The sequence below is a fragment of the Halichoerus grypus genome, chromosome 3 (genome assembly GCF_964656455.1).
Source record: "Halichoerus grypus chromosome 3, mHalGry1.hap1.1, whole genome shotgun sequence".
NCBI classification, from domain to species: domain Eukaryota; kingdom Metazoa; phylum Chordata; class Mammalia; order Carnivora; family Phocidae; genus Halichoerus; species Halichoerus grypus.
Window position 1 is genome coordinate 77518154 of NC_135714.1, and position 25548 is coordinate 77543701.

At 36.7% G+C, this 25548-nt stretch overlaps 1 protein-coding gene across 12 annotated transcripts in view; it reads left to right on the forward strand.

The window, feature by feature from the left end:
- Window positions 1-25548, forward strand: part of BMPR1B (bone morphogenetic protein receptor type 1B) — a 390073-nt gene that overhangs the window by 329704 nt on the left and 34821 nt on the right. For 7 of the 12 annotated variants that reach the window (XM_078068981.1, XM_078068980.1, XM_078068982.1 and 4 more), the window contains 3 exons: window positions 10972-11131; window positions 20380-20482; window positions 20987-21089. In XM_078068981.1, coding sequence (XP_077925107.1) covers window positions 10989-11131; window positions 20380-20482; window positions 20987-21089 — 349 coding nt within the window. In that variant the 5' untranslated portion in view covers window positions 10972-10988. The remainder of the gene's footprint in view (window positions 1-10971; window positions 11132-20379; window positions 20483-20986; window positions 21090-25548) is intronic. The other 5 variants (XM_078068984.1, XM_078068988.1, XM_078068985.1 and 2 more) reach the window with 1 other exon arrangement.

Here is a 25548-nt window from a genome sequence, read left to right on the forward strand (position 1 = left end):
AGGTGTTTATACCAAGTTACCAGCTAATAATTGTCCACTGATCCCAAACAAGTACTTTAAAGAAACTCTTCGTAACACTGCCTTATTTCCTAAATTATGCAAGAAGAGATGCCACAGAAAACTTTTTTTTTAATTTTTTTCTCAGTAACGTTCTTATCATTTCAAAAATAGCACAAATAAAACATTTTAAGTTTGTAATATAAAAGACTGTTTCATACGTCATAGTGAAGAGAATATCACAGAAAACTTATATATAACTATATACAAATATACAAAATAGCTGAAAACATGTATATAACTAGAACATATATCCAAGTTAAAGATATTCAAGATATTCAAGAAAAATAACTTCCTATTTAGGCTTTGTAATTGAATGGAAGTCACATACTATTGCATGATGATCATTAGGTTATTTCATGAAGTTTGATTAATTTGCCTGAAAATCTATAAATCTGTCTCTTAGGTCTGAAAGTCATAAGGAATATAAATATAATTTAGTTGTGATTCATTAAGAACACACAAACATGCAAACATATGTTTTGAAGTCATCTTGTGGTTCATTTGCTCCCTAAAAATCTCATGATCTTCTGAAAAAAATGAAAACAAATTTTAGATTGGCTTCCACAGTCCTAGTATTTATTATCATGGTAATTTCGATAGTTAACTACTTGAGTTAACTATAATGGAACCAGCTATGCCAAGCAGACAGCATTTGAAGTGTCTGGATTCACACTGTTAAGCTCAAGATTGGTATTAGAGAGACAGAGACAGAGGAAAGGGGAGGGTAGGAGGGAGAAAGGAAAGTGAAAAATGGAATGAGCTTCTAAAGAGTGATTTATTCAGTGAAGTGTTCTAAGAAATTTCTCGAAGTCGGACTTTTTCCATTTTTCCCCTTACATTTTTCTGTCAGGTTTATTTATAATTGTTACTAAATATAAAAAAAAAACACCATAATTGGCTGGAAAGCTATTGGTAAGAAATGATCACTTTTGTTGAAATTCTATTCAACTTAAGTAGAAGCTGTTAACTATTTAGCTTTCCTTAGTAGAAATTTTTTTTTTTACAGATTTAACCTGTTGATTTAGAAAATACGATGTATTAAGTTATACTTGATGTTTCTTTAATGGTTAGTTATCTTTCAATTGCTTTCAATGATTATCTTATATAAAATTTTGTACAAAATCAAAGTGAGTATCTAATTAATAAAGATCTTACATTATTTGAATGAGCTGACTAATCAAACTTTATTATCTCTTGAAGTCTACCTTTTTCCTGTTTCAAATGGAAGGATACTAGAAATATAATAAATATAATGAAATATAAAAAATACAATTTTATAATTGTCTTAATCAGACATCTAATATTTGGGATAAATCTTCATGATTGCTATTCTGTTGTTTATCTGGATGTTCACATTTATCATAAATATGTATCTTTGTCTTTTCTTCTAATTCTTATTTCAGCATCATTATTATGTGGCTAAATTCATGTTTTTATAAAATCATTATTCTTTGTGTATTCATGTAATTGTGCTTCTTATGCCTTAGTTGATGTGTTCTGTCTTGTTTTTGTTCCAAAATGCCTGGCTTTTGTTTTTGAGGCTGGCTTGATTTTGCACAAATTTAGTATGGCTTTATATGAAAGTTACTTTTAAAAAAATAAATCCCTTTTCATAATGATAACAGTAGATAAGACAGTCCAGTTTCTTACTGTCTCTTTTTCTCAAATGGGAACTGGCTATGAAGAAGATCTTAATCAGTAATTAAAAACCCCCCAACAAACAGAAGCCCAGGACTAGATAACTTCACTGGTGAATTCTACCAAACAATCAAAGAAGAATTAATACCAATTCTTCTCAAACTCTTCCAAAAAACAGAAGAGGAGGGAACACACTCAAACTCATTTTATGAGACCAGCAGTACCCTGATACCAAAACCAGACAAGGAAACCAGAAGAAAAGAAAATTATGAATAAATATCCCTGATGAACACAGATGCAAAAATCCTCAGCAAAATATTTGCAGACTGAATATAACACATTAAAAGTATCATTCACCATGATGAAGTGGAATTTATTCCAGGGATATAAGGATGGTTCAACATCCACAAATTAATCAATGTGATATACCATATTAACAAAAGGAAGGATAAAAATCATATGATCAACTCAATGGATACAGAAAAAGCACTTGACAAAAATCAACATCCATTTATAATAAAAAACTCTTGACAAAGAAGGTATAGAGGAAATTCACCTCAAAATAATAAAGACCATCTACAAGAAGCCCACAGCTAACATTATATTCAGTAGTGAAAAGCTGGTAGCTTTTCTTCCAAGATCAGAATAAGACAGGGATGCCCACTCTCACCACTTTTATTCAACATGGTATTGGAAATCCTAGCCAGAACAATTAGATAAGAAAAAGAAATAAAAGAGATCCATACTGGAAAGAAAGAAGTAAAGATATTACAGTTTACAGAGGCTAAGGACTCCACCAAAAAACATTAGAACTAGTAAATTAAATCCAATAAAGTTGCAGGATATAAAATCAATATATAGAAATCTGTTGCATTTCTATACACTAGTAATGAAATATCAAAAAGAAAAATTAAGAACATAGTCTCATTTACAAGTGTATCAAAAAGAATAAGATACCTAGGAATAAATTTAACCAAGGAGATGAAAGATCTATGCACTAAAAACTATAAGACATTGGATGAAAGAATTGACACAAATAAATGGAAAAATATTTCATGGTCACAAATTGTAAAAATTAATATTGTTAAAATGTTCATACCACCCAAAGCAATATACAGATTCAGTGCAAACCCCATCAAAATTCCGGTGGCATACAATTCTAAAATTTTTATGGAGCCATGAAAGACACCAAATAGCCAAAGTAGTCTTGAGAAAGAAGAACAAAGCTGGAGGCATCATGCTCCCTGATTTCAAACTATAGTTGACCCTTTAACAATGTGGGGTTTAGGGGTGCTTGTCCCCCATGAAGTCAACAATTCACTTATAACTTTTTACTCCCCCTAAACTAATAACCTACTGTTGACTGGAAGCCTTACTGATAACATAAACAGTTGATTAACACATATTTGTATGTTATATGTATTATATACTGTAATCTTACAATAAAATAAGCTAGAAAAAGAAAATGTTATTTAAAAAAATCATAAGGAAGAGAAAATACATTTACAGTGCTGTACTGTATTTATCAAAAAGAACCTACCTATAAAATCTGCACAGTTCATACCAGTATTGTTCAACTATATATTACAAAACTATAGTAATCATAACAGTATGGTATTGGCATAAAAACAGACACATAGATTAATAGAACAGAGAGCCTAGAAATAAACCCATGCATACATGGTCAATTAACTTATGACAAAGGAGCCAAGAATATATAAAGTAGGAAAAGGCCAGTTTCTTCAGTTAATGGTGTTGGGAAAACTCAGCCACTGTCTTATACCATACACAAAAATTTACTCAAAATGGATTAAAACCTTGATCTTAAGACTGGTAACCATAAAACTCCTAGGAGAAAACATAGGCATAGGCTCCTTGATATTAGTCTTGGTGATGATTTTTTGGATCTGACCCCCAAAACAAAGGCAACTAAAGCAAAAAAATAAACAAGTGGGACTATATCTCAAACTGAAGAGCTTCTGCACCCAAAAGGAAATCATTGATAAAATAAAAAAGACAACCTACTAAGTGGGAGAAAATATTTGCAGATCATACATCTGATAAGGGATATATCTTTATATATCAGAATGTATAAAGAACTCATACAAATCAATAGTAAAAATAAATGATTTGAAAATGGGCAGAGGATCTGAATTGATGCTTTTCCAAAGAAGACATATAGATGCCAAACAGGTACATGGAAAGATGCTCAACTTTATTAATCATCAGGGAAATACAACACAAAATGAGATTTTACATCACACCCGTTAGAATGGTTATTATCAAAGAAAGAAACAAACAACGTATAAATGCTGGCAAGGATGTGGGGAAAGGGGAACCCTTGGGCCCTATTGTTGGGAATCTAAATTGGTGCAACTGCTATGGAAAACAGTATGGAGGTTCCTCAACATTAAAAAACCTTACCATATTATCCAGCAATTTCACTTCTGGATATTTACCCAAAGAAAAATGAAAATACTTAACTTGAAAAGATATATGCACCCCATCTTCATTGCTGCATTATTTATAATAGCCAAGATATGGAAACAACTTAAGCGTCCATCAATGGATGAATGGATAAAAAATGTGGTATATAAATACACACTGAAATAGTATTAGTCATAAAAAGAAGGAAATCTTGCCATTTGTGGCAGCATGGATGGACCTTGAGGCCATTATGTTAACGTGAAATAAGACAGAGAAAGACAAATACCATATGGTCTCACTTATAGGTGGAGGCTTACAAAACAATACAAAACAAAGAAGTCAGGCTCATTGATAAAACAGATTGTTGGTTGCTAGAGGCAGGGGAGGGGAGTGGGCGAAATGGCTGAAGAGAGTCAAAAGGTATAAACTTCCACCTATAAAATTAGTCATGGGAATTTAATGTGCAGCATGACACTATGATATCGTTATACAGTTAATATGTAATACAGTTAACAATACTATCTTGCATTTTGAAAATTGCTAAGAGAGATCTTAAAAGTTCTCATCATAAGAAAAAAAAACCAATGCATGGTGATGGATGTTAATTAGACTTATTGTGATGATCTGTTGCAATATACACACATAGCGAATCATCATATTGTCCACCTGGAACTTATATAATGTTGAATGTCAGTTATATCTCAATAAGAAAAACATCTTATAATTTTTCTTTTTAACAGTGTTCTTAGATTTTAAGATGAATCTAATCAGATCATTCTGCTAATCATTTCATCATTCTGCTGCTGATGCTTCTATTAACCTCCAAATTATCACTCAATTATTTTATCTCACGATGAGAAATATTGTGTGATAATGAATTTCATTTCACGGGGAGTTAAACACATATAGATTAATTGACTCCTAAGTAGCAGTTGCACACTTTTATATAAATTACTCTCTTGATTTGATTATTTTGGCAAAAGCAAGTGAAGAAGTGTCCCCTTGTCTCATTTGCATTTAACCATTCATTTCTTTAATAATGCTAATTAAAGAAATCATTTTATGATCTCACCACTTTTACGTGTATAGGTTACATTGTATGAATGCAACCTTACATGCTTATTCAGGATCTGATCTGTTAACTCACTTTATAGAAATGGTATCTCTATTATGAGCTAGCAATATTTTTTTTCTCCTTTTTTTTTGTTCTTGAGGAATGTTTCTGGTAAAATGACATACATTCTGACTACATGTTAATATGTTAAGTATTTTAGAAAGATTATGCAGCACTATTTCATCCTTATTTATATAGAAAGTATGGTTTTTAGCTGATTTGTCCAGCGTTTGAGAGCCAGGAGTTGACTAAAACTTGCTTGGAGCTAGTAGACTCAGGTATCTTTCCATATTAATAACTGAAATAGTTAACTTAGAATGTTCTACAGAATACCTCAAAATAGATTGTTGCTAACTTGCCATATAAACTGAGGCACACACACACACAAACACATAAAATATGGTAAACCATAGTGGATTTAGTGTTACCACCAAGCCAACGTTCATTGGTTCGGTGGTGTATCCCATAATGAAGATTATCTAGGGAAGTTTCTTCTTCCTTGAGGGATTTTCTTTTTTGATTGCCTGAGTTTTCCTTGTTCATTGATGTTCTTTATTCCACATCAGGATATGAGACTAATTACTTCCTGTTTTGAAGTGAGAAGCAATCTGCAAATGCATTTAAATAGCTCCAACTACTATCTATAGCTACGCCATAGATCCATGCTGATGTAAAAACATATATCATGGTTCATTTGAATGCAAGCTATGAAAAATTTTGTGATGCAAAATTAGTAGTTCTTGACAGAGGTAATTAAATTTTCCACAAGAACTAAGATCTTCATACATTTCCTCAATATCCATATAGATGTGAATCTTTCATTTTTATCACACACGCACAGACTACAGAGGATTTATCATATGAGATACCTTATTTCAGAACCTGTTTTTTTTTTAACATAAAGAGGCTGGCTTATTTTTTCTTAAAGTATCCTTCCAATTTCTCCTGTTTACTAGCAAGTATACCTGTTCCTTTTTACATTCTTTCTTTTTGTATTTTTCTCCGTTTCTCTAAACAGATAATTGTATGGCTACCTCTTGATTATTCAAGTTTAGGCATTACCTTTGACTTTCCACTTTTGAAGCTTTACCACTCTTCCCCACTGTATACATATCTCCATCCGCTGTGCTATATGTATAGAAGTTAAAACCTTATCTGTTTCCTTAGATTCCTATATTTCCATCACAAATTAATTTCCTAACTCTTAATCAGTTTAAATTTAAAATGCCTGAGTGATTTTATTAATTTTAACTTTTTGGACCTCTGTCTTCCAGAATTTTTTGACCTGCCTTCAGTCAGGTCTGGTCGTTCTTTCGGTCCAGTCATAGTTTTCATCTTACTATCCACGTTTACCATTATCTTGAGAGGATGCTTCGCTCTTCTCTTGGGTTGGATCTCCCATAGCAGAAACTCATTTCTTCCGTTTTCTTGTTTCATTCGGGCAGAACATCTCCTCCAATAGCTTCCTGAGAAAGGTGTAGGAGAGATAAATTTTTGACACCTTAAAAATCTTCAAAATTTTTTTTCATGTTATATTTGATTTGTAATTTGCCCAGGTATTGATTTCTGGATTTGAAACACTTTCCCTCAGAATTTTGAAGACATTATTTTATTCTAGTTTCCAGTTTTGCTGTAGAAAATTCAGTGCTACACTTACTTTTAATCTTTTATTTTTATCTTTAAATATATAAAATATATGTTATATAAGATCTCCCTTTGCCTGTAGGGTTATAAAATTTTATGACATACCTTGTTGTAGGTCTATTCGTATACTCTATGAATCCTTTCAAACTAGAAAATCATGATTTTCAGTTATGGGAATTGTACACTATTTATTTGATGATTTCCTCCCCTCTATTTTCTCAAGTCTTTCTTTTTGGAGATGATATTATTATTCACGTTTTGAATTTCCTAGATTGATGCTCTAATTTACTGAACTCTTCCATCTCTGTGTTTTGCCCTACATTGTGGGAGATTTCCTGATCTTTATCTCAACTCACCTATTGAGATTTTAATTTATGCAATCATATTTTTAGAGTTCCTTATTTGTTACTCCCTTTTTGTAGCAACACGTTCTTGTTTCATTGATGTATTTTTTTAATAAAAAATGACAGTATTAATTGTTTTTTAAGGTTTTTTTTCCCATTGTATGTTTTTTCCAAGTGGATTTCTTTTGTGTGTGTGTGTTTTGTTCTCAGTATTTGAGATTTGAGGCTTTCTTCATATATCTAGTGACCCTGAATTAGTGGTTTGTGCATAAGAGAATGGATCACTGTAAAAGCAGATTGGAAGCTCTGTTCATTGGGTAGATCTTGTCATCAGCGGGCCTTACCATAAGATAATACTGCAGGGCTCTTTCGCTGAGAAACCTCTAATATCTCTGTCTTTAGGTATTTTGTTTGTTCTTGACCTGGTCAAATTCCTGAGTAAAGAAGAGATAAGTCAGGCTGCATCAAGTTCTGGAAGCCATGTAGAGGGAGAGGACAGGAAGAGTCAACAGCCAGTGTAAATGGTCACTGAATGTTTGCAGTAAGGTTGTACCCCCACCCTCCCCTGTGCTTAGTTTTCTACAGCCCCTCACCTTGATAGTAAAACAGGAACGTAAGGAAGGCATCTCAGTGATATGCATAACAGATTTACTCTTCCAGTCTTCTGTGGGGATGCGGGGGTGGGGAGGGTGCAGGTGATGTTACCAGCATTTGGGGATGGGAGAGGGCAGCTGAACTCTACTTCTAAAAGCAACTTGTGGTACCACTTTGGGGTCTTTTTGGAGTTAAGTGGTAAAATTGTTTTGCTTCTTGACTTTTCTCTACCTTTGGTCTAGGAATCAGCATCTTTGGCTTAGTTAAATCAGTTAACTGCTTTCCTTCTGCTTACCAGGTTTTTTATTGCTCTCTTTTATATTGTAGGTTCATTTTTTTAAGCCTTTTTTTCCTATTATTCTAGTGGGATTCATAATTAAAATACTTTGTAATCTACCCTTTCCAACAAAAAATAGATTTTAATATTTTTCTTACCAATAAATATATTTCCACACCAACATTTTAATGACTATATAGGAATCTCTTTTTAGAGATCTGACTTATCCCCTGTTGTAAATGTGGGTTGTTAGAAGCAATATTGCAAAGAACCTCCTTCTAGCTAGAATTTATATCAGTCTCTAAATAAATTTAAAATGTGAGAAAATTATGAATCCTTTCTAAAAACGTTTCTTACTAAATGACATCTTATTTCCGATAGTATGAAGATGCTTCCTTTTCTAATGGAGACCTTTCAGTGTAAACATTCCATTTAACCACTTTTCCCACCAGATGGGAAATCCTGTGTATGTTCAGTTCATCCTACATAATCAGGCTGTGCCTGGAACAGGAAAGGCACCTGATACATATTTGCTAATGAGACATATGCATAATAAATGAATTTTAATTATTTTGCTTTAAAACTTAAAAGAGAAGCAGTCTGGTATGAAGGAAGCAGGATGTAATAAATTTTAAATAACTTATTTTCATCACTTAGAGTTACTTCGATGTTACTCAGGTCATAAAGTTGGTAAGATTGAGAACCAGATTTAAAAAGAAGGAAGCCAACATGGCAGGGTGATCTATAGGCTTACCAACACGCACTGCACCTGGAGAGCAAGCGGTGCTGAGGTGTTTATGCAGGCAAACTTGTAACAAATGCTTTAAATACAAGAGAGTAACATATAATATGTTTATTTTGGAATTTAAGGATAAGCCTCCTATTGTATAGAGATAATATACATCTATTGCAATGAATTATATGGTTGGATTAAATAAATATTATTTGCTTAATCTAGTCCTGAGTTTCTCAAAGTGGAGTCTGCACATGATCAGTCTCACAGTCACATGGGATCTTGAATATTCACTTTCCTTGGCTCGCCTGAGACCTATGGAATCAGAATCACTTTGAGTCGCCCGAGATTCTGCGTATAACAAACTCTGCATATGCACATTTACAATCTTCATGTCTTCTCTAGACTAAAATTTAAGAAACTTTGAGAAAGTTAGGTACACATCTTATATAAATTTGAAAAATCTAATGAATTTAGAATTAATGATTGGGGAAATTCTGGTAAATTGATTTAATACATTTTATTGCTTTCCTGTTATTACTCTCTAAGAATTCACCTAACTAGCTTACCATACAGGAAGTCAGGAAAAAATATATCTTCTTTTTAAACTTCTCATTCTCTGATGTGACCAGTGGCTAGAGGCATTAATTTGTGGTTTAAGAAATGAACACATGCATATTGTGTAACACATCTATTGAGTATATTGCATCTCTGGCCTAGAATTTCAATTTTTTAACCCAACGTGTTGTCGATCATATTTTTTGTTGAGATTTGTTTTAATTATAGGCAAGCTCAATGTGTTGTGAGAGAGATCTTAAATCAAACATTGCTCAGGTTGACAGTTTATTCAGTGATGTGTAGCATGTATGAGAACTCCTGCCCCAATGCCTGGAACATAATAGGTATCAGATAATGCATGTCCCCCTGGCGGGCATCATTACTTTCCAAAGGTGGTTGTAAAGAGGGAAAGTATGAAAACCATCTCAGTGATAAGTCACCCTATATGAATGAAATCTTACTATTTATTTATTTATTTTAAAGATTTTATTTATTCATTTGAGAGAGAGAATGAGAGAGAGAGAGAGCATGAGAGGGCGGAGGGTCAGAGGGAGAAGCAGACTCCCTGCTGAGCAGGGACCCCGAGGCGGGACTCGATCCTGGGACTCCAGGATCATGACCTGAGCAGAAGGCAGTCACTCAACCGAGTCACCCAGGCACCACGAAATCTTACTGTTTAAAAAGTAAAAAAAGATTAGATCTTTCCAATACTATTAGCTAACATCTATCAAGTATTACTATGTAACATATACATTCTAAGCTGTTGACATGAGGTAGGTGCTTATAATTATCTCTACTTTAATGATAAGTGAAGCACAGTGAGATTATTTATAAAGTTATCCAAGGTCAACCAACTGGTAAATAGTAAAATCTAATTATGAACTCAGAAAATCGGTCTCTAGAGATCACATCTACTGTTGTATCATGTCTTCCATTCAAGTTGTAGAACCATTGCTACTATAATGGGAAGGTACTTTTCATGTAAATGCTGTTGGGGAAGATGTATCATAACTAAGTTTTCATCTTCCCACCAATTTTGCATATTAAATATTTCTAATAATTTCTTTAAAAATATATGATACACCTAAAATATAAGAGACTAATAGGAAGACAGTTTTAGGGTCCAAACAATCTGGGTTTAAGTGCTGGCTTCATGATTTATTAGCTGTGTGCAGATCACTTAAACTTTGAGTCTTAATTTTCTCATCTGCAAATGGGAATGATATTTACCCATACCATTACCATACAGAGTAGGGATGATCTATATATTAGTGTTCATTGAGCTCGTTGTACTCAATCAAATACAACTATTATAATTTAATGTATAGGATGCTATCCTGAAAGAGTGATGAGAATTTCTGTATTTTATGAGACATATATTACATAATTATAACAATTCTATAAGTAGAGTTATCCTGAGCATAGTTTCTAATATCAAAATCATTAAAACAACTGTTTTATATTTAAATCTTTAAGTATCACAAATACTTAATATTTTGTTTAATCTCATTGTTCTTTGGGTAGAAGACTTTGGCTGGGCTATCCCACAGATACTTAAACTCTTACTGTTTGTTCTTTTCAGCAAACTTACTTGATAACATGCTTTTGCGAAGTTCAGGAAAAGTAAATGTGGGCACCAAGAAAGAGGATGGTGAGAGTACAGCCCCCACCCCTCGTCCAAAGATCTTGCGTTGCAAATGCCACCACCATTGTCCAGAAGACTCAGTCAACAATATTTGCAGGTTGGTCATATAAATTATTTAAACCTCATTTTAACAGAAAGTCATGCTTTTTTGCCTACGGAATTGTAGGCTGATGTTTTCCAAGAACACATTTTGGGGAATAGTGCCTAACTCCATTAACTCTCAGAGCTGTGCCTATGTTTAGAAAAATATTAAATTGCATTTTGGCCTGAAATGGTGTTCTGAGATTCTTCTTCCTTGCTGCAAATATCACACATGTACATAAACATAGAACACAAGTCCCAGGCTTGGGACAAGTGTCAAGGAGCAAAAATCAATTGTTTTATTTCAAAAAACCTTGTCCCCCAAATAAATTCAATAGTAGGGGGTGTCATATGTGTGAGGATAATTTTTATTTGTTTTAACAATTCATCATGTCAATGGTGGTTAATATTTTGGAAAGAACACCTGAGTTGTTAGGAATATTCACTGGCTCTGGGAAACAGTAAAGTGATAGAGCTCACGTGATGAGTCTACCAGATGTTAGGAAAGACATTGCCAGAGTATTAGAGAATAAACCCCTTAGTGGATAATCATATCTGTATCAAAACTTTATTTGAAACTGGACTGTTTACCGCTTTCTTTCTTACACATCTTAATGCAGCTACATCCATTTTTCTAGGCACTATAACCTGCATTTACACCCCCCCCTCCATGGGGACAGCAGTGGGTAAAGAGGTATAGCATCATGAGGCCAATGTGCCCAGGGAGACATGGCAGAATAAACAGACAAGTGCAGATCTCAAGAGTTAAAGTGGCAGAAAAGCAGAATCTCCCTCAAGAAGGGCAATAGAACTAAATGGGAAGATGGGCTGCTAGGTTTGGAGTCCAGGCAGAATATCTGAGCAATCATTTGGAGCCTCTTTACCCAGGAAGGAGCATGAAGCTGAGGTGAATGCTTTTTTTTTTTTTTTTTCTTCCTGAGAAAGAAAGCATATCCTGAGATAGATAGCTCAAGAAATATATATTAATTGAATGACCGGGAAGAATGTTAGGTATATTCATAAATACATATCTCCTTTAATCAGCAAAACGACTCAGCATGGTAGGGCATGCTTATTTCTTACCATTCATTAGACGTAAGGAATTCACGGCCCAGAGAAGTCTAGTAACTCGGCTTTTATATGATAGAACAAAGTGGGGATCACTGAGACTTGGGCCGCGGTAAAATGATTCCAGAGCTCAGACGTATTTCCCGGGAAACACTACCTGTTTGTAGTAGATGGCAAAAGTATCAGGAAAATGTCAAAGTTTTCTGAAGAAAAAATTATCAGGAGAAAACATATTAGGGAGATATTTTACTGTGTTTCCTGAGTGTGTAGTAATTAAGAATAAATCTAGGTGTGTCATTTGAGCTATTTCTGGTGGTCATATGTGTAGGCCTTCCGAAATTATCCCAACTTTAAATATTTCGTCCTCTTCTCCCTGTAGGCCATTAGAGTGTCCTACGTTAACTCGGAGGAAAGTGATCAGACAGGGCTCACTGCAGTGCAGGTGCTCTGTGTGGGAAGGAGAAGGTTGGCATGTTCAGAGAAGGCTGGTTTTCCTAACGTGCAGCGAGCAGGGGGAGGTGTGGCTGCAATTGAGCCTGGAGCCAGGAAAGGTTCCCCATGGCCTGGTCGGCTCTATTAAGAATGTTCGTCTTATTCCTGGAAGCATTAGGAGGCCATGGAGGGGGATTTGTTTAAGCAGGAGTAGCAGTAGTATTAATGTGGATTTCGGAAGGCCATGATCTTGGACTTGGGTGGTGCTGGCGCAAGAGGGAGGTGCATGTGTTGGGGAGCTATTTAGAAGGAAAGTTTTATGTTGATGAACTGGATGTGCGAGGGGCCCAGAGGGGCTTCACAGGTTGTTGGAGGTATGTTTAGATGTACAGTGTAGGCTTTTAATGAAAGAGGACAGAGGGGAATATTTAAGTTCCAATCTGGACATGCTGAGTTTAAGGTTTTTGACACCTGCAAATGGAGATACCAAAGAGTAGGCCATGGGATGTGGATCTGGAGCTGAGATGAAGAGTTTGCGGGGAGAGTCTAGAGTGAGTAGAACATGAGTCAGTTTTTGCTGTGAAACAAATGACTTACAACTAAAGACATTTATTTTTTCATTCCTGGGTCTACATATCGGCTGCAGCTGTGCTGGGTCCTACTGGATTGGGTGGGCTTGGCATCGGCCTGCTCCACATATTTGTTCATCCTTCTTGAACCAGAAGATAACCAGGGCATGTTCTTTCTCACTTGACTGGGAGGGAGCAACCTCTTGTATTTGTGGCATGTCCTCTAACATTCCACTTACCAAATCAAGTGATATGGTCAAGCTCAGCTTTGGAGAGAAGCCATGGCTAGGGCGGGGCGTGAAAAATTGAGTACAGTAATAGAACAATCTGGTAGACCAGAGTAGGACTGAGCCTGGATACATTTAATGCCTGGGTCAAAGAGGCTCTTCTCAGAAGATTCAGAATGAACAAAAAGCAGTGAGTATGGTAATCATTGAAGCCAGGTTCACAGAGGGAGCAAGTAAGGTCAGCTGTGTTAGAAGCTGTTAGAGGTCAAGTCGGATAAGAACCAAAACCTGGCGGTCAGATTTATTGACCTTGGTAAGTGCAGTTTAGAACTATGTATTCCAAAGTCCTGAATTCTTGACCATCAGCCACCCCCTGAACTAGATATCAAAGGAGTGAATATTCACTCTTGGGTAAAATGCACATCGTTTTTGCTAGCAAGATGTTAACTCCATTTGAGTTTCCTGTGAGCTGAGATCAGTCGTGTGAATCACAGGGGCTGCTTTTGTTCCTGGGCCCCAAGACCTTAGAATAAATTCAGGCCTCCATTCTTGTAAGCCCACGATCTACTGTTTTGACTTCCAACAATCAGTACTTCTCATGCTATTTCTGGTGAAAGATACTCCCCCGCCCCATCAGTTGCACTGATATTTTTATAAAGTACAATAAAAATGAATTACTAGAAAATAAATTTTAAAAACTTATAAATTATATGTTCAATTTTTCTATTTTTCTATTATTGAGATTCATTAGAGCTAAATTTATTGCTAGGCAAGTTTCCATTTCTGTATTAACTCCTCACAGACCAGTAACAAGCAGTTTGCTGACCTGCAAGGGAACACACTTGGAGTAATATTGCATTCAGTCTTGCACTCCTAGGTAAACCAGTTCTAAAACCCAGGGCATGCTTTGTTGAAGCTTAGATGAGGGCTCGTTCAAGCTGTGTGGCCTGAGACCTTGTAGTAGGCAGTTCTTAGCCAATCTGGGTATCCTAGGTAGGTCTCAGGTACATTACCACTCCCATATTCCTGGACGGAATACTCTTAAAAAGTGGCCTGAATCATGGCTATATCCTACTTAAAAGAGATTCTGGAATCCCACCTGATAATTCAGAAAATATGTGTAAAGTTTAGAGGGTTTTTAAACTCTTCATAAGTAGCATCACTCACATTACCAGCCAGCCAACACCAGGGCCAGACTCATTCTTGGCCTTGATTCCTATCCGGGGCAGGTGTGTCTGCTTCCCAAACCCATGCTGTTTCCATTGCCTCATGGCATACATGTTAGAGGATGCAGTGCAAGGATGCTGAAGAAAGTACTAGAATCTTTTTTAATATCCATAACTCAAAATAAGGGGTGAAGCCATTTTCTCTCTCTCAAGATAATATCTATCTTCTAAATATCTTTCCAGCTGTTACATTTGTGAATCCTTCCCATTCCTTTTCTAGATTTATTCCTTGGACCTGAGACTATCACTACACACCTTGAATGCTTCAAAGTCTCCTGCAATAACTCTTTACATGACTTTCACCATGCCAGTGTTTTGTCTTATTTTCAAGCCTTGTTTGTCTATTTTTTTTCTCTGTATAATCTGGTCCTGCTTTATGTATCCGTCCCTGTTTTACTTGACTTGGCCTGTGATAGTCATTTTTTGTTACTACTCACCACCTCTCTCAAGTTCGCCCAGACCCTTGCACAAGTCTATCCATTTCTAAAAATTATTTTTTACTCTTTTTCAGAGATGATTTTAAATACATTACCTTTTATCTTACTGGGTTTGACCAAGAATTCTGCCTGGACAGTTTTCCGGGCTTACAGGTGTAATAAATCACATCGGATGTTTGCACGAAGGATGTGCATATGACACCAGGCTGTCTAAATGAAGAATTAGATAAGTCTCCTGACTGTACCTTGAAGAGTCACAGGGGGAAAAAAGGGAAAGCTTAGGGGCCGTGAGCCTTTTTATAAAGTTTGCATTAACCCAAGACTTTTAAACCTCTTGCTGAATGTGATGATGTGAGTTTTCAGACAGGTGCTCCTGACCTAAGAGCTCAGAATGTTTAAAATGCACATTGTTCTCCTCTGTTTATACATCTTCCATTGCATCCATTTTATTCCACTGTTGCTCAGACCATCCGAATATTGAGCTTTATGATTTTTTAAAGAACCATTGAAGATTTTCGAGCCCAGAAGGAAGATACGAGGTTTCTCAGGAAGTGCTGTACACAGTCATTCCAAGTCCAGTGAGAGGGGACAGGGAGGGCTGCTAGAAGGCTCTTGGAGCAATCTAAGTGAGAGACAGAGAGCATCTGCACAGGGTGGTGAGGTGAGAATATACAAATGCTCGATTCATATAAAAATGGAGACAAATTCAAAAGATCTTGTAGCTCATAGAAAAAAATGAACAAAATGCCAAATCACTTGGAATGGCTGCTAGAGAAGGGCGTAAGATAGTTACACATTCTTGAAGATAAAGTAAAAGGCATCTCTCACGTTGGAACTTTATCAGTAATTTAACTTCACCTTCCTGTAGAGATACGACGTCTCAGAGGAAAAACCAGAGATGGGGCGCAGTAGTAGCCGTATGTTTTACCCTCTTTCCCTCACTACTATGGGAATCTACCCATCTAAGATGATAAGGAAAAAAACATACACTTTAGGATTCTATTACTTTGATAACTACCACTTTCAATATTCTTTGCTTTTTTCCCAAGTCTGTAGAAAACACCTTGACTAGCTTATGATTTCTATCCTTACTGCTAGAAGTTGAATGACTTGGTTTCTCCTAGGACTGTGGCATTCATAGACTATGAGCTCCCTCAGAGCTAAGGCTGCATCTTCCTCAGCTTGTGTCTGGGCATCTAACTCTGCCGGAATCATCATGTGCTCAATAAATGTTTGTCAAATGAACTACTGTTAACAAAGATCTAAGCAGCTTTTACTGTTTTAGTTAATTAAAATTTATATGATTTAAATAACGGCTCTAAAGTTTGTATGTATTTTTGAGTTTATCTGTGACAGAGAACTTCAAAAACTTTCTTTATTCCCTTGAATGTGAAATAGGTATTTTAGAAGACAAAAGGTTCTCAAGGACTGATTTTAAAATCTACTTAAAATCAAACAGTCTTTCCAATCAATTCTGGCTGAAACCTAAAAGAAATTTGAGAGAAATTTAGGAATTCTAGTATTTCTCGCATACTGAAATAAAGCTGGAATAAATATTGATCAGTCAAGAGAGCTATAATCCTTATGGGCAGAGAGATCCATTTCAGCAGGTATCCATATATATAATTAATTTTTGTCAAGAGCAAATTTTAAACTACTCAGTAATTAATTTATTTGATAATTTAAAAAATATTTTAATAATGCTTTAAGACTTCCTGTCACCCTGATTGAGCAGAACAGATAAACTACTCTTAGCCAATGCTTAAAAATTATTTTATAGTTACATTAATCTTTATCAAGATCTAAACTAGTTAGAAAAAACTTCTACAGTAGTCTCTCCTCAACCGTGGTGGTCATGTATCTGAACAACCCTAGCATCTGCAACAGGGAAACATAACATCTTAGTGGAAGAATAGAGGTAAAGGGACCACATCCTGAGTAAACCTTACAAACACTTGATTCACTAAAACAAAACAATAAAGAGAGCACCTTAGATAAAGATGCTGGCAGTGCAACATTAGACATTTATGGAATTGGTTTCTGACTATTCTACAAGAACTCATGAAGGAATTGGAGTCCAAGAGGCAGTTTATAAACCCAATTCGACTACAAATGAGAGGAGTGCAGGCTCTGGATGCACATCCATCCAAAACTTTGGGCCTCGTATATCCATTTCTTACTCGCTTACTTGCTTCTTACTGAAAATCTCTTGAGGAAGTTAATTCCCGAATGATCTCTCTAGATGTTCTAGACACTTCTTTGCTTTTGGAGTTTTGGGCAGATTCAAGTTGCCAGAAACCTGTGGCACCATCCGATGGTTTTAACAAAAGTTCATCATCAGTGCTTTGACTTCACATGACCTATAAATTCTCAAATGCTTTGCTTTTTCATAAATTAACATAATGTTGAGAGGCAGTCAGTGATGATGACTGATCCCCTTGGTATGCAACTGTTCTATTTTGTTCATGATTTGTCTTTACCTGTAATACAGGGGCAGCGTTTTTGAAATGTTACATCAATTTCCTTTTTTTAAGAATTCATTATCACTACTGCAACCAGATGGCATGCGTGTATATACATCTCACTGCTTTCAGTTTTTTTAAAAATGATTTCTACTTGTGTTTTCTTCATGAGGCTTCATTTCTTCTTGTTACCACTTTCAACACCGTGGGAATACTGGGGTAATAATAATCAATATAAAACTTTTAAAAACTAAGCTTAAACATGGCAGCCAGGCAGCAGAATATTCAAATAAGCCAGTGCCAAGACTTAATCGCCTTTTGTGACAGTCAGCAGCCGTCTCTCAGTGGAGGGAGTTGAACAGCTCTGACTCAGGAGCACAGCTTGGTTTACATTTGTGTTTGCTCAAGAATTGAAAGTTCTCAAGTGATTCTTAAGCTTCTATAATTGCACTGCTCCTTTGCCATTAGTGTCCCTTGCTAGCTAGTAATTTCAATGAGAAGCTTATAAATTATTTTTGCATTGCTTTGTTTTGCACCTGGGTGGCTCAGTCGGTTAAGCGTCTGCCTTCGGCTCAGGTCATGATCCCGGGGCCCTGAGATCAAGCCCCCCATTGGGTTCCCTGCTCAGCGGGGGAGCCTGCTTCTGCCTCTCGCTACTCCCTCTTGTGCTCTCTTTCTCTCTCATGAACAAATAAAGTCTTAAAAAATAGTATTTTTGCTTTGCTGCAGATAGTATGCACTTGAAATGGTTCTCTAACCTTTCGGCTTGTCCTCCAGCTCCATATTTGGTTTCTGTCCTAGTTGATGACTTAGGGGACACTGACTTTTCTCCAGGACTTCTTTCCTCCTCCACACCCTCTTTGTATTTTTAGCTCCATAAGGGAGTGTATTTTTAAGGCTTGAATTTACTCTCCCTGATTTCTTTGTTTCCCGGGACATTGTCAGAGTAACTTGCTAACAGCTTAACCAACTTTTTTAATTCTCTTTTTTGATCTTTATGAGTGTCTTTCCATATATTCAGATTTTCAGTAAGGGAAACTCATAAATAAGGAGAAATGAATCTTTTTAGATTTAACATATTGTATCACTTTTTCTAGCTCTGAATTCCTAATGTCAGAAAATTGAGGTGACTTTATTTCTGATAATTCCTGAATTTTATTTTTGATGAGAAATAGAAGTTGCACATATGGTCTAAATGGGAAGGAAAGGAATAAAAAAAATCACACGGGTATTATTTGCTCTTATTGTTTAAATTTCTAAGGGACAGCTCTTTTATTTATTGCCTTCAGTGTTTACATGCTTTAGATTTTCATAGCAATTTCAGTAAATTGGCTAAAAAGCCCCCAAAGAATTCAGAGCAAGGGCTGTTCAGAGGCAGTCTTTCTTCCATGACAATATTCATGCATTTGACCTTAGTCTAACAAAGAGATTTATCATTGGCCCTTCTTAGTCATTCGTTAGTGTATTTGAACTTTGCCGGTCTAGTTCTTATAAACCGAGGCATTCTGGATCACTTGAGGGTTACAAACTGAGTAAACAATTCTAAGGGTGTTGATGCTAACTGGAGGGCTAATGTATGGCAGAATACTGCTACCACTGATACCGAATAGACAAGCCCACAAATCACGGCTAATACCGGCCGTGCTCAGAGCTTTCCTCCCTTGACCTTCCAGGATGACGTTGCCATATCTGTCTTGGATGCTGAGCAAGCATATGTATGAGAAAAAGATGGAGATATAATTTAGTATTTTATTTCTTAGCACACGCAGTAGTGGTTGGTGACTAACATCAGGAGTCTGCTGGCATTCATCACCCTAACTTGTGAAGACAGTAAAGTCTGTTTATAAATAGTTCTGTATGTCAGAGTTCTTGTTTTCCAGATTTGGCCCCAGGAGAGGAGAGTGCAAAATGTGGGGATGAAGGAAGCAAGAGGTCCTTGACTCAAGGCCTCATTCTGTTACCGTTTGTTCTGTGACCTTGTATATATTTATTAGACTCCCTAACTTTAATTTCCTCATCTGTAAAATAGAAATAATACCACTTTCTTTCCATTGTTGTTGAGAGGATTAAATGAGATAGAATAAGTAATTTTTTTTGTTTAAATCTAGAAAGCCATACAGAAATTTAGAATTTTGTTTCTTTGCTTTCCGTGGTCTTGTTAAGACCCCTTCTTTCTGTTCTTCATCCTCACCTCCCCCCACCCCCCGGTGCTTACAACAAAGCTTGATGTTTCCATATGACAGATCACCCAAAGTAGAGGGACCAAATGGCAGAATCTTAGCTCGGTGATGCTGTGCTGATCCCAGCTCCTACCTGTCTTTCTTTTGGTGCCTTAGTAAGAGATAAGTTTATTTCATTTGGAGCAAATAGAACCAGCATAAATGTTCACCTGCATGGGGGCAAACTCCTGCTGGGCCTCTTATTTGCTGTAAGGCCCTTGAAAAATTGCTCAAGCTCTCTGAGCCTCATTTGAAGGTGAGAACAATACTGCCTTCCTCACGGGGTCATTTTTCTGGATTTGTGGAGGTGATGCCTATGGAGGGCCAAAGCAGGTGTTTAGTAATTGGTATATGTGATTATTAATGGCGTATGTTACATGGTAAGTTTGGCTCCTTCTTTCTCACAAGTTTCTAGACAGAGAAAATATTACCAAATGTTTTATGGTTATTAAATCAAATTTCATAAAAGGAAGTTTTGGAATTCTCTTAACAGATTGTAACCTGTAATGATCATCGGCTTTGTCCTTATGTGTAATAAAACAAATGATAAACATGTTCCTTTCCCTGTACACACACACACACACACACACACACACACACTTACTTTGCCTGTTTGGTCTTTAGCACAGATGGATATTGTTTCACAATGATAGAAGAAGATGATTCTGGGATGCCTGTGGTCACTTCTGGATGTCTAGGACTAGAAGGCTCAGATTTTCAGTGTCGGGTAAGGAAGATAAGTTGATTCTACTTTGTAACCTTTCATTGCTAGCTTTCAAACAGTCAGGTTTCAAGTTAGATAAAACAATTGCTTTTCTTGACTAGCCTGTTTTTTTAGTAAGTTGGAAAATAATTTGAAAATTCTCTCATTGGGCCAATTCTGCCTTCATTTCAAAATCAAATGTTAATTTCTTGCTTAGTGACTCATTAGATCATCTTGCTCAGATTCCAGTTTATTGCATTAATCCAAGCCTTCTTCCTCAGTTTATAGCTATGTGCCCTGGTTATTACAAATGTAATAGTAGTTTTGTTGAAATGCAGAAGCTGTGGTAAGATAATACATGGGAATTTAAGAGAAATTTTCTCATAGAAAATAACATTTTCAGGATGTTTGAGAAAAAATTATCAGAATTTTAAGTGAGCTCTCTAAATAGTGTTCTTTAAAAAGTTTTAGATTATGTGACTTTGAAATTTAGGGGAACCCACTAATAGCTTTTGGGTTCAACTTTAGGACACCCCCATTCCTCATCAAAGAAGATCAATTGAGTGCTGCACAGAACGGAATGAATGTAATAAAGATCTACACCCTACATTGCCTCCACTGAAAAATAGAGGTAAGGAGGGGGAAGCTTTGGGGCTGGAAGAGCTTTGGACACAAAGAAAATAAAAACCAGAATTGCTCTTTCTTTCCTAAATGATGTACCTGTATCATTTTCCACTGCTGGGGCAGGGGACCGAAGCCAGATGCCATAATTCAAGTCGTTCTTGGAAAAGTAGTCATATGTGGCTTCATGCTGGAGAATCTTTTCTTAAACTTCTCCCCACTTCCCTGTAAAACCTTGAGGTCCTGGAGCTTGTAGTATGTTTCAGGAGCATAGAGGAGGGAGACAGTGTTTTATGCTTACCTCTAAGTGTTACTCAGAAGTTGCACTTCTCTCAAAAACTGCCAGTTAGGCTAACATGCATTAAAAAAATAAAGGACTGAATTGGATTATTTGCCGGATGTATTTCCTTTTGTCTGTGCTGGAGCAACTACATTTTAGTCAAATCATATGTCCGTGTATTGATAGAATGGGAAAGATGTCTAGAGAATTTAATTTCAAAACTTATACATTTAAGTGTTGCTCATGGAAAAAAAGACAAATATTGCAACCTGAAAGACTTTTTGTTAAAAACTGCTCCCACGTTTCCTTTCTTTTCCTTGCTCTCACCATAAAATAAATGACTGGAATTGTCACAGAGTCCTAAAGCTTAAGTCTTATGTAAGTGGTTTAAAATGATTTCTCATGATTGATTTTATTTCTTGAGAAAATCTTCCTAACAAAATATAATGACATTTCATGGTTTTGATGATAACATTTTATAACACTTGTTTCTGCTGAAGCCCAGAAAGCTTTAAAGGATTGATTCATAATAATTCACATAAAACATTCACAGACAGCTTTTTTATTTTCAGTCAGCATGGTAGGCATTAGGGATACAGAAATGGATGAAGAGAATTCCTGCTCTCAAGACATGCCCACTGGGATGTGAGAAATATGTAAATATTTAAATTATATTTGGTCAGGAATATCTTAGTAGAGTTAAATTATAAGTGTAGTAAGGACATAAATGGGTCAGCGGTTTACTCTGCCTGGAGTGGGAGGATGTCAAAAGAGCTTCATAGAAGTGACATTTGAACAAGACTTTAAGGATGAACAGGAATTCCCTAAGTGGCTAAGACAGGAATAAAAATTTTTAAAAATTATAATGGGTAACATAAGCCAAGTATTATGTTCAATATCACATTAATTAACTCATTTGAGTCCCACCACAATCCTAAGAGGTACTTAGAATTATTCCTTGTTTAAAGGTGAGGAAATTGCGGCACAGAAAGGTTACCTAATTTTCCCAAAGTTGCACAGCCTCTTGGTAGCAGTGACTCTTAACAGAGGCAGTAGTAAATGCAGAGATTTGGTTTGCAGGACTTGAGAAGCATTTGCAACATACAGGCATAGCAAACAGCATGGCTGGTTGGAGAAAATCTCAATTAAGTTGTCTAAAAGCCTCATTATTTAAAGTAGGTCCGTAGATCTGCTCATTAGTATCACTTGGAATTCATAAGAATTGTGGAATCTCAGGGCGCCTGAATGGCTCAGTTAAGGTGACACTTGATTTTGGCTCAGGTCACGATCTCAGGGTTTGAGATAGAGTGGGGCGTGGAGCTCCGTGCTGGGAGTGGAGCCTGCCTAAGATTCTCCCCGCCCCTCTCCTGCTCCCCCCAGCTCACTTGCGCTCTCTCAAATAAATAATAAATAAATAAGAAAGAAATAACTAAAAATTAAATAAGTGTGGAATCTCTGGCTCTGCCCCAGACTACTAAACTTATTTTTTAACAGTATTCCTCAAGTGATTTGTAGGCACATTACAGTTTGGGTAATACTTCCTGTGGAAAAAGGACCTTTGTGTGGGTGTAGCTAGCACACTTGGGCCTCACCATGTGAGTTTGATAACACTTTGTTCAAAGAGAAGTCTGCTAATGTCAAATTGCTGTAACCTTCTAAATGTTTACTTTCAGGTTTTGTAGGCATTTCCTTGTGAACCAGTTGCAGAATGTTGGCTGTTTATAGACACTATTTTGAAGAGCACTGATATAGGGGCTTATGTATTGGGGATGGGGGAGGGAGGAGGGTGAGAAATGGTTGGACGTGAAGGTAGAAGTGCTAGATTTTAGGAACTCTTCCCTCAAGGAGAAAAGGTTGCTTACATGCAAGTGAAAGTGCTGTGTCCTAGAAGTTGCTGTAGGGTTTAGGAAAATGCGGATTCTTCCTATTGCTGAAAGGGCTGCAGTGCACATATTGTCCTGTAGATGGAGCCATATTCTAGTTAGCACTAGACAGCTGAGGGAATGTTCTCTGCGGAGGTTGAGAATGTAGGGACTTTTAAATATAGTAGAATAAGTCTCTAGGGAATGGAGTGAAAAGGCTTTGACTAAAAAGACAGCAGCATAATCCTTGTTTTAGAGCAGTATGGGAAGGAGGACGTAGGAATGGTTGGTGCAAAATACTGAAAATTATACAAGGTGGTAGGCTTGGGTGGAATTTAGTGGCATTAAGGTTTACTGCTTTGAACTGTGGGGCCTAGGTGAGTTCTCTGCAGATTCCACCTCACCCTTCTGGCGCAGTCATTTTGGGGTCCAGTAAAAGTCACTGTAGGCTGCAGTCTGAGAATGTGGGCATTTTTTTAACACAGGTCTACCATAAAACTGCTTTTTTTTTTTTTTTCTCTTTAACCTCCACCATATGCACCGGCCATGGCCAGTGGTTTACGAGGAGAGTGGGATGGGAGAAGTTCTGGGTGGACACATCCCCTGGGTCCTGCAGACCCACTGCTTAATGGGAAGGGGCATGGTTGGAGAGAGCCAGAGGGGAACCTTCTAAAGCTCAGAGCCCAGGCTGATTTTCTGGCCTGGGGGCCGTGGAAATCATCCTCATAATTGTGATATTTGCTAATGAGAATGGGGTGCTTACTTACTGTGGCTCTTTTCTAAGTACTTTACGTATACTAACTTACTCAATCCTCATCACCTGATGAGGAAGGCATTGTGGTTATTATCTCCATTTCACAGACAGGCAGGCTGAGGAACAGCGAGGTTAAGTACTGTGTGAAGGTTACCTAGCTAAAGTAGTAGAGATAGAAATGGGCCAATACTGTCATCTCATGGCATCTTCCACAGAGAGCTCTGAATGACATCCCCCCGCCAAAAAAAAAATGGTTTTCCTTATGTAAGAGTTAGGAAACTCTAAATAAAATAATGGTTAGCCATGGCACCTAGTTAATCGATAAGCAACATTACCTTAAAGCCTTCTGTTTATTATATTTGCTTTGCTTTATTTATTAAATTAGCATTTTCTCTCATGATATTGGAGGGTTGCTCCCTCACTCCTGTGTGCTGGTACGCGCTGGCTCACTCTGCCCCCTCCCTTCCTTCTAAATTAACATTTACTACGTCCCACTTCTGTAGTAGCCAGGGGTTCTCAAACTTTAGGTGCAACAGAATTCACCAGGAGGGCATGTTAAAACACAGATTACTGGCTCCACCCAGAGTTTGATTCAGTGTATTTAGCGGGCCCCAGTCATTTGCATTTCTCAAGTGTTCCCAGGTGTTGCTGATGCTGTTGGTTCAGAAACCACACTTTGAGAGCCCCTGTACTCGGCATTGCCTAGTAGATTATTATGTATTATTATAGCAGATCCATTATAAATCTGTATGTCAGATGACTAGAAAGCAGAGAGTATGTTTTCAGACGACTAGCAGGCTGAAATATCCAGCTCACCATTTTGATTGTTGTCGTTCTTGTTCCTTATATAATTGCTCTTCCAAAAAAGGTAAATGAATAACCATATCGCAAAACATCTGTATTACTAGATGCTCCATAATAGCTTAGGCGAGGTTTCATTACTAGAGATCAGAGAAGTACTAAGTATATGGGTAAAAACCTGCAAATAATTTGTCCTCATTAAAAACAAACAAGAAAATCTTTTCTACTAATTCGGAATTTTCTGACTTTTTTTTTAAACTTAGGTACATTTAGCAGGAAATTAGAGATACACAATCCCATGCAACAAGTATTTATCAACGTTTATTTATGCCTTGAAATTTTATTTGTCATCTTCTGTTTTGAAAAAAAGATGAAGGGCAGCCAGAATACCATTTAAATTCTTTGATGAATACTGGTCTTCCTTTTGCTTTTGCTTATCCCCTTCAGCACCAGAAAAGCAGAACATCCTAGGATAACATTTTTTCTCTCGAAGGAGGAAATATGGAAAGTTATTAGATCAAATGCAGCACCTTCACATGAACAGTAAAATATGATCTGGGAAGCCCAAGTAACATTGCAGCTGGTGCTAAGAGTCAGAAGAGATGTCTGTTTTGATGGAGAGGCTTATAGGGAGAAGTGGTGGTGCCCTGGCGTCTGGCTCCTTGCCTGCAGAGCTGATCAGGGCACCAGAATGCTGGGAGGAATGATGTATGTCTGGACTTTCAGCATCAGATGGTTTGACCAAGATACTGTGAGTAAGATGCTCTCTTGA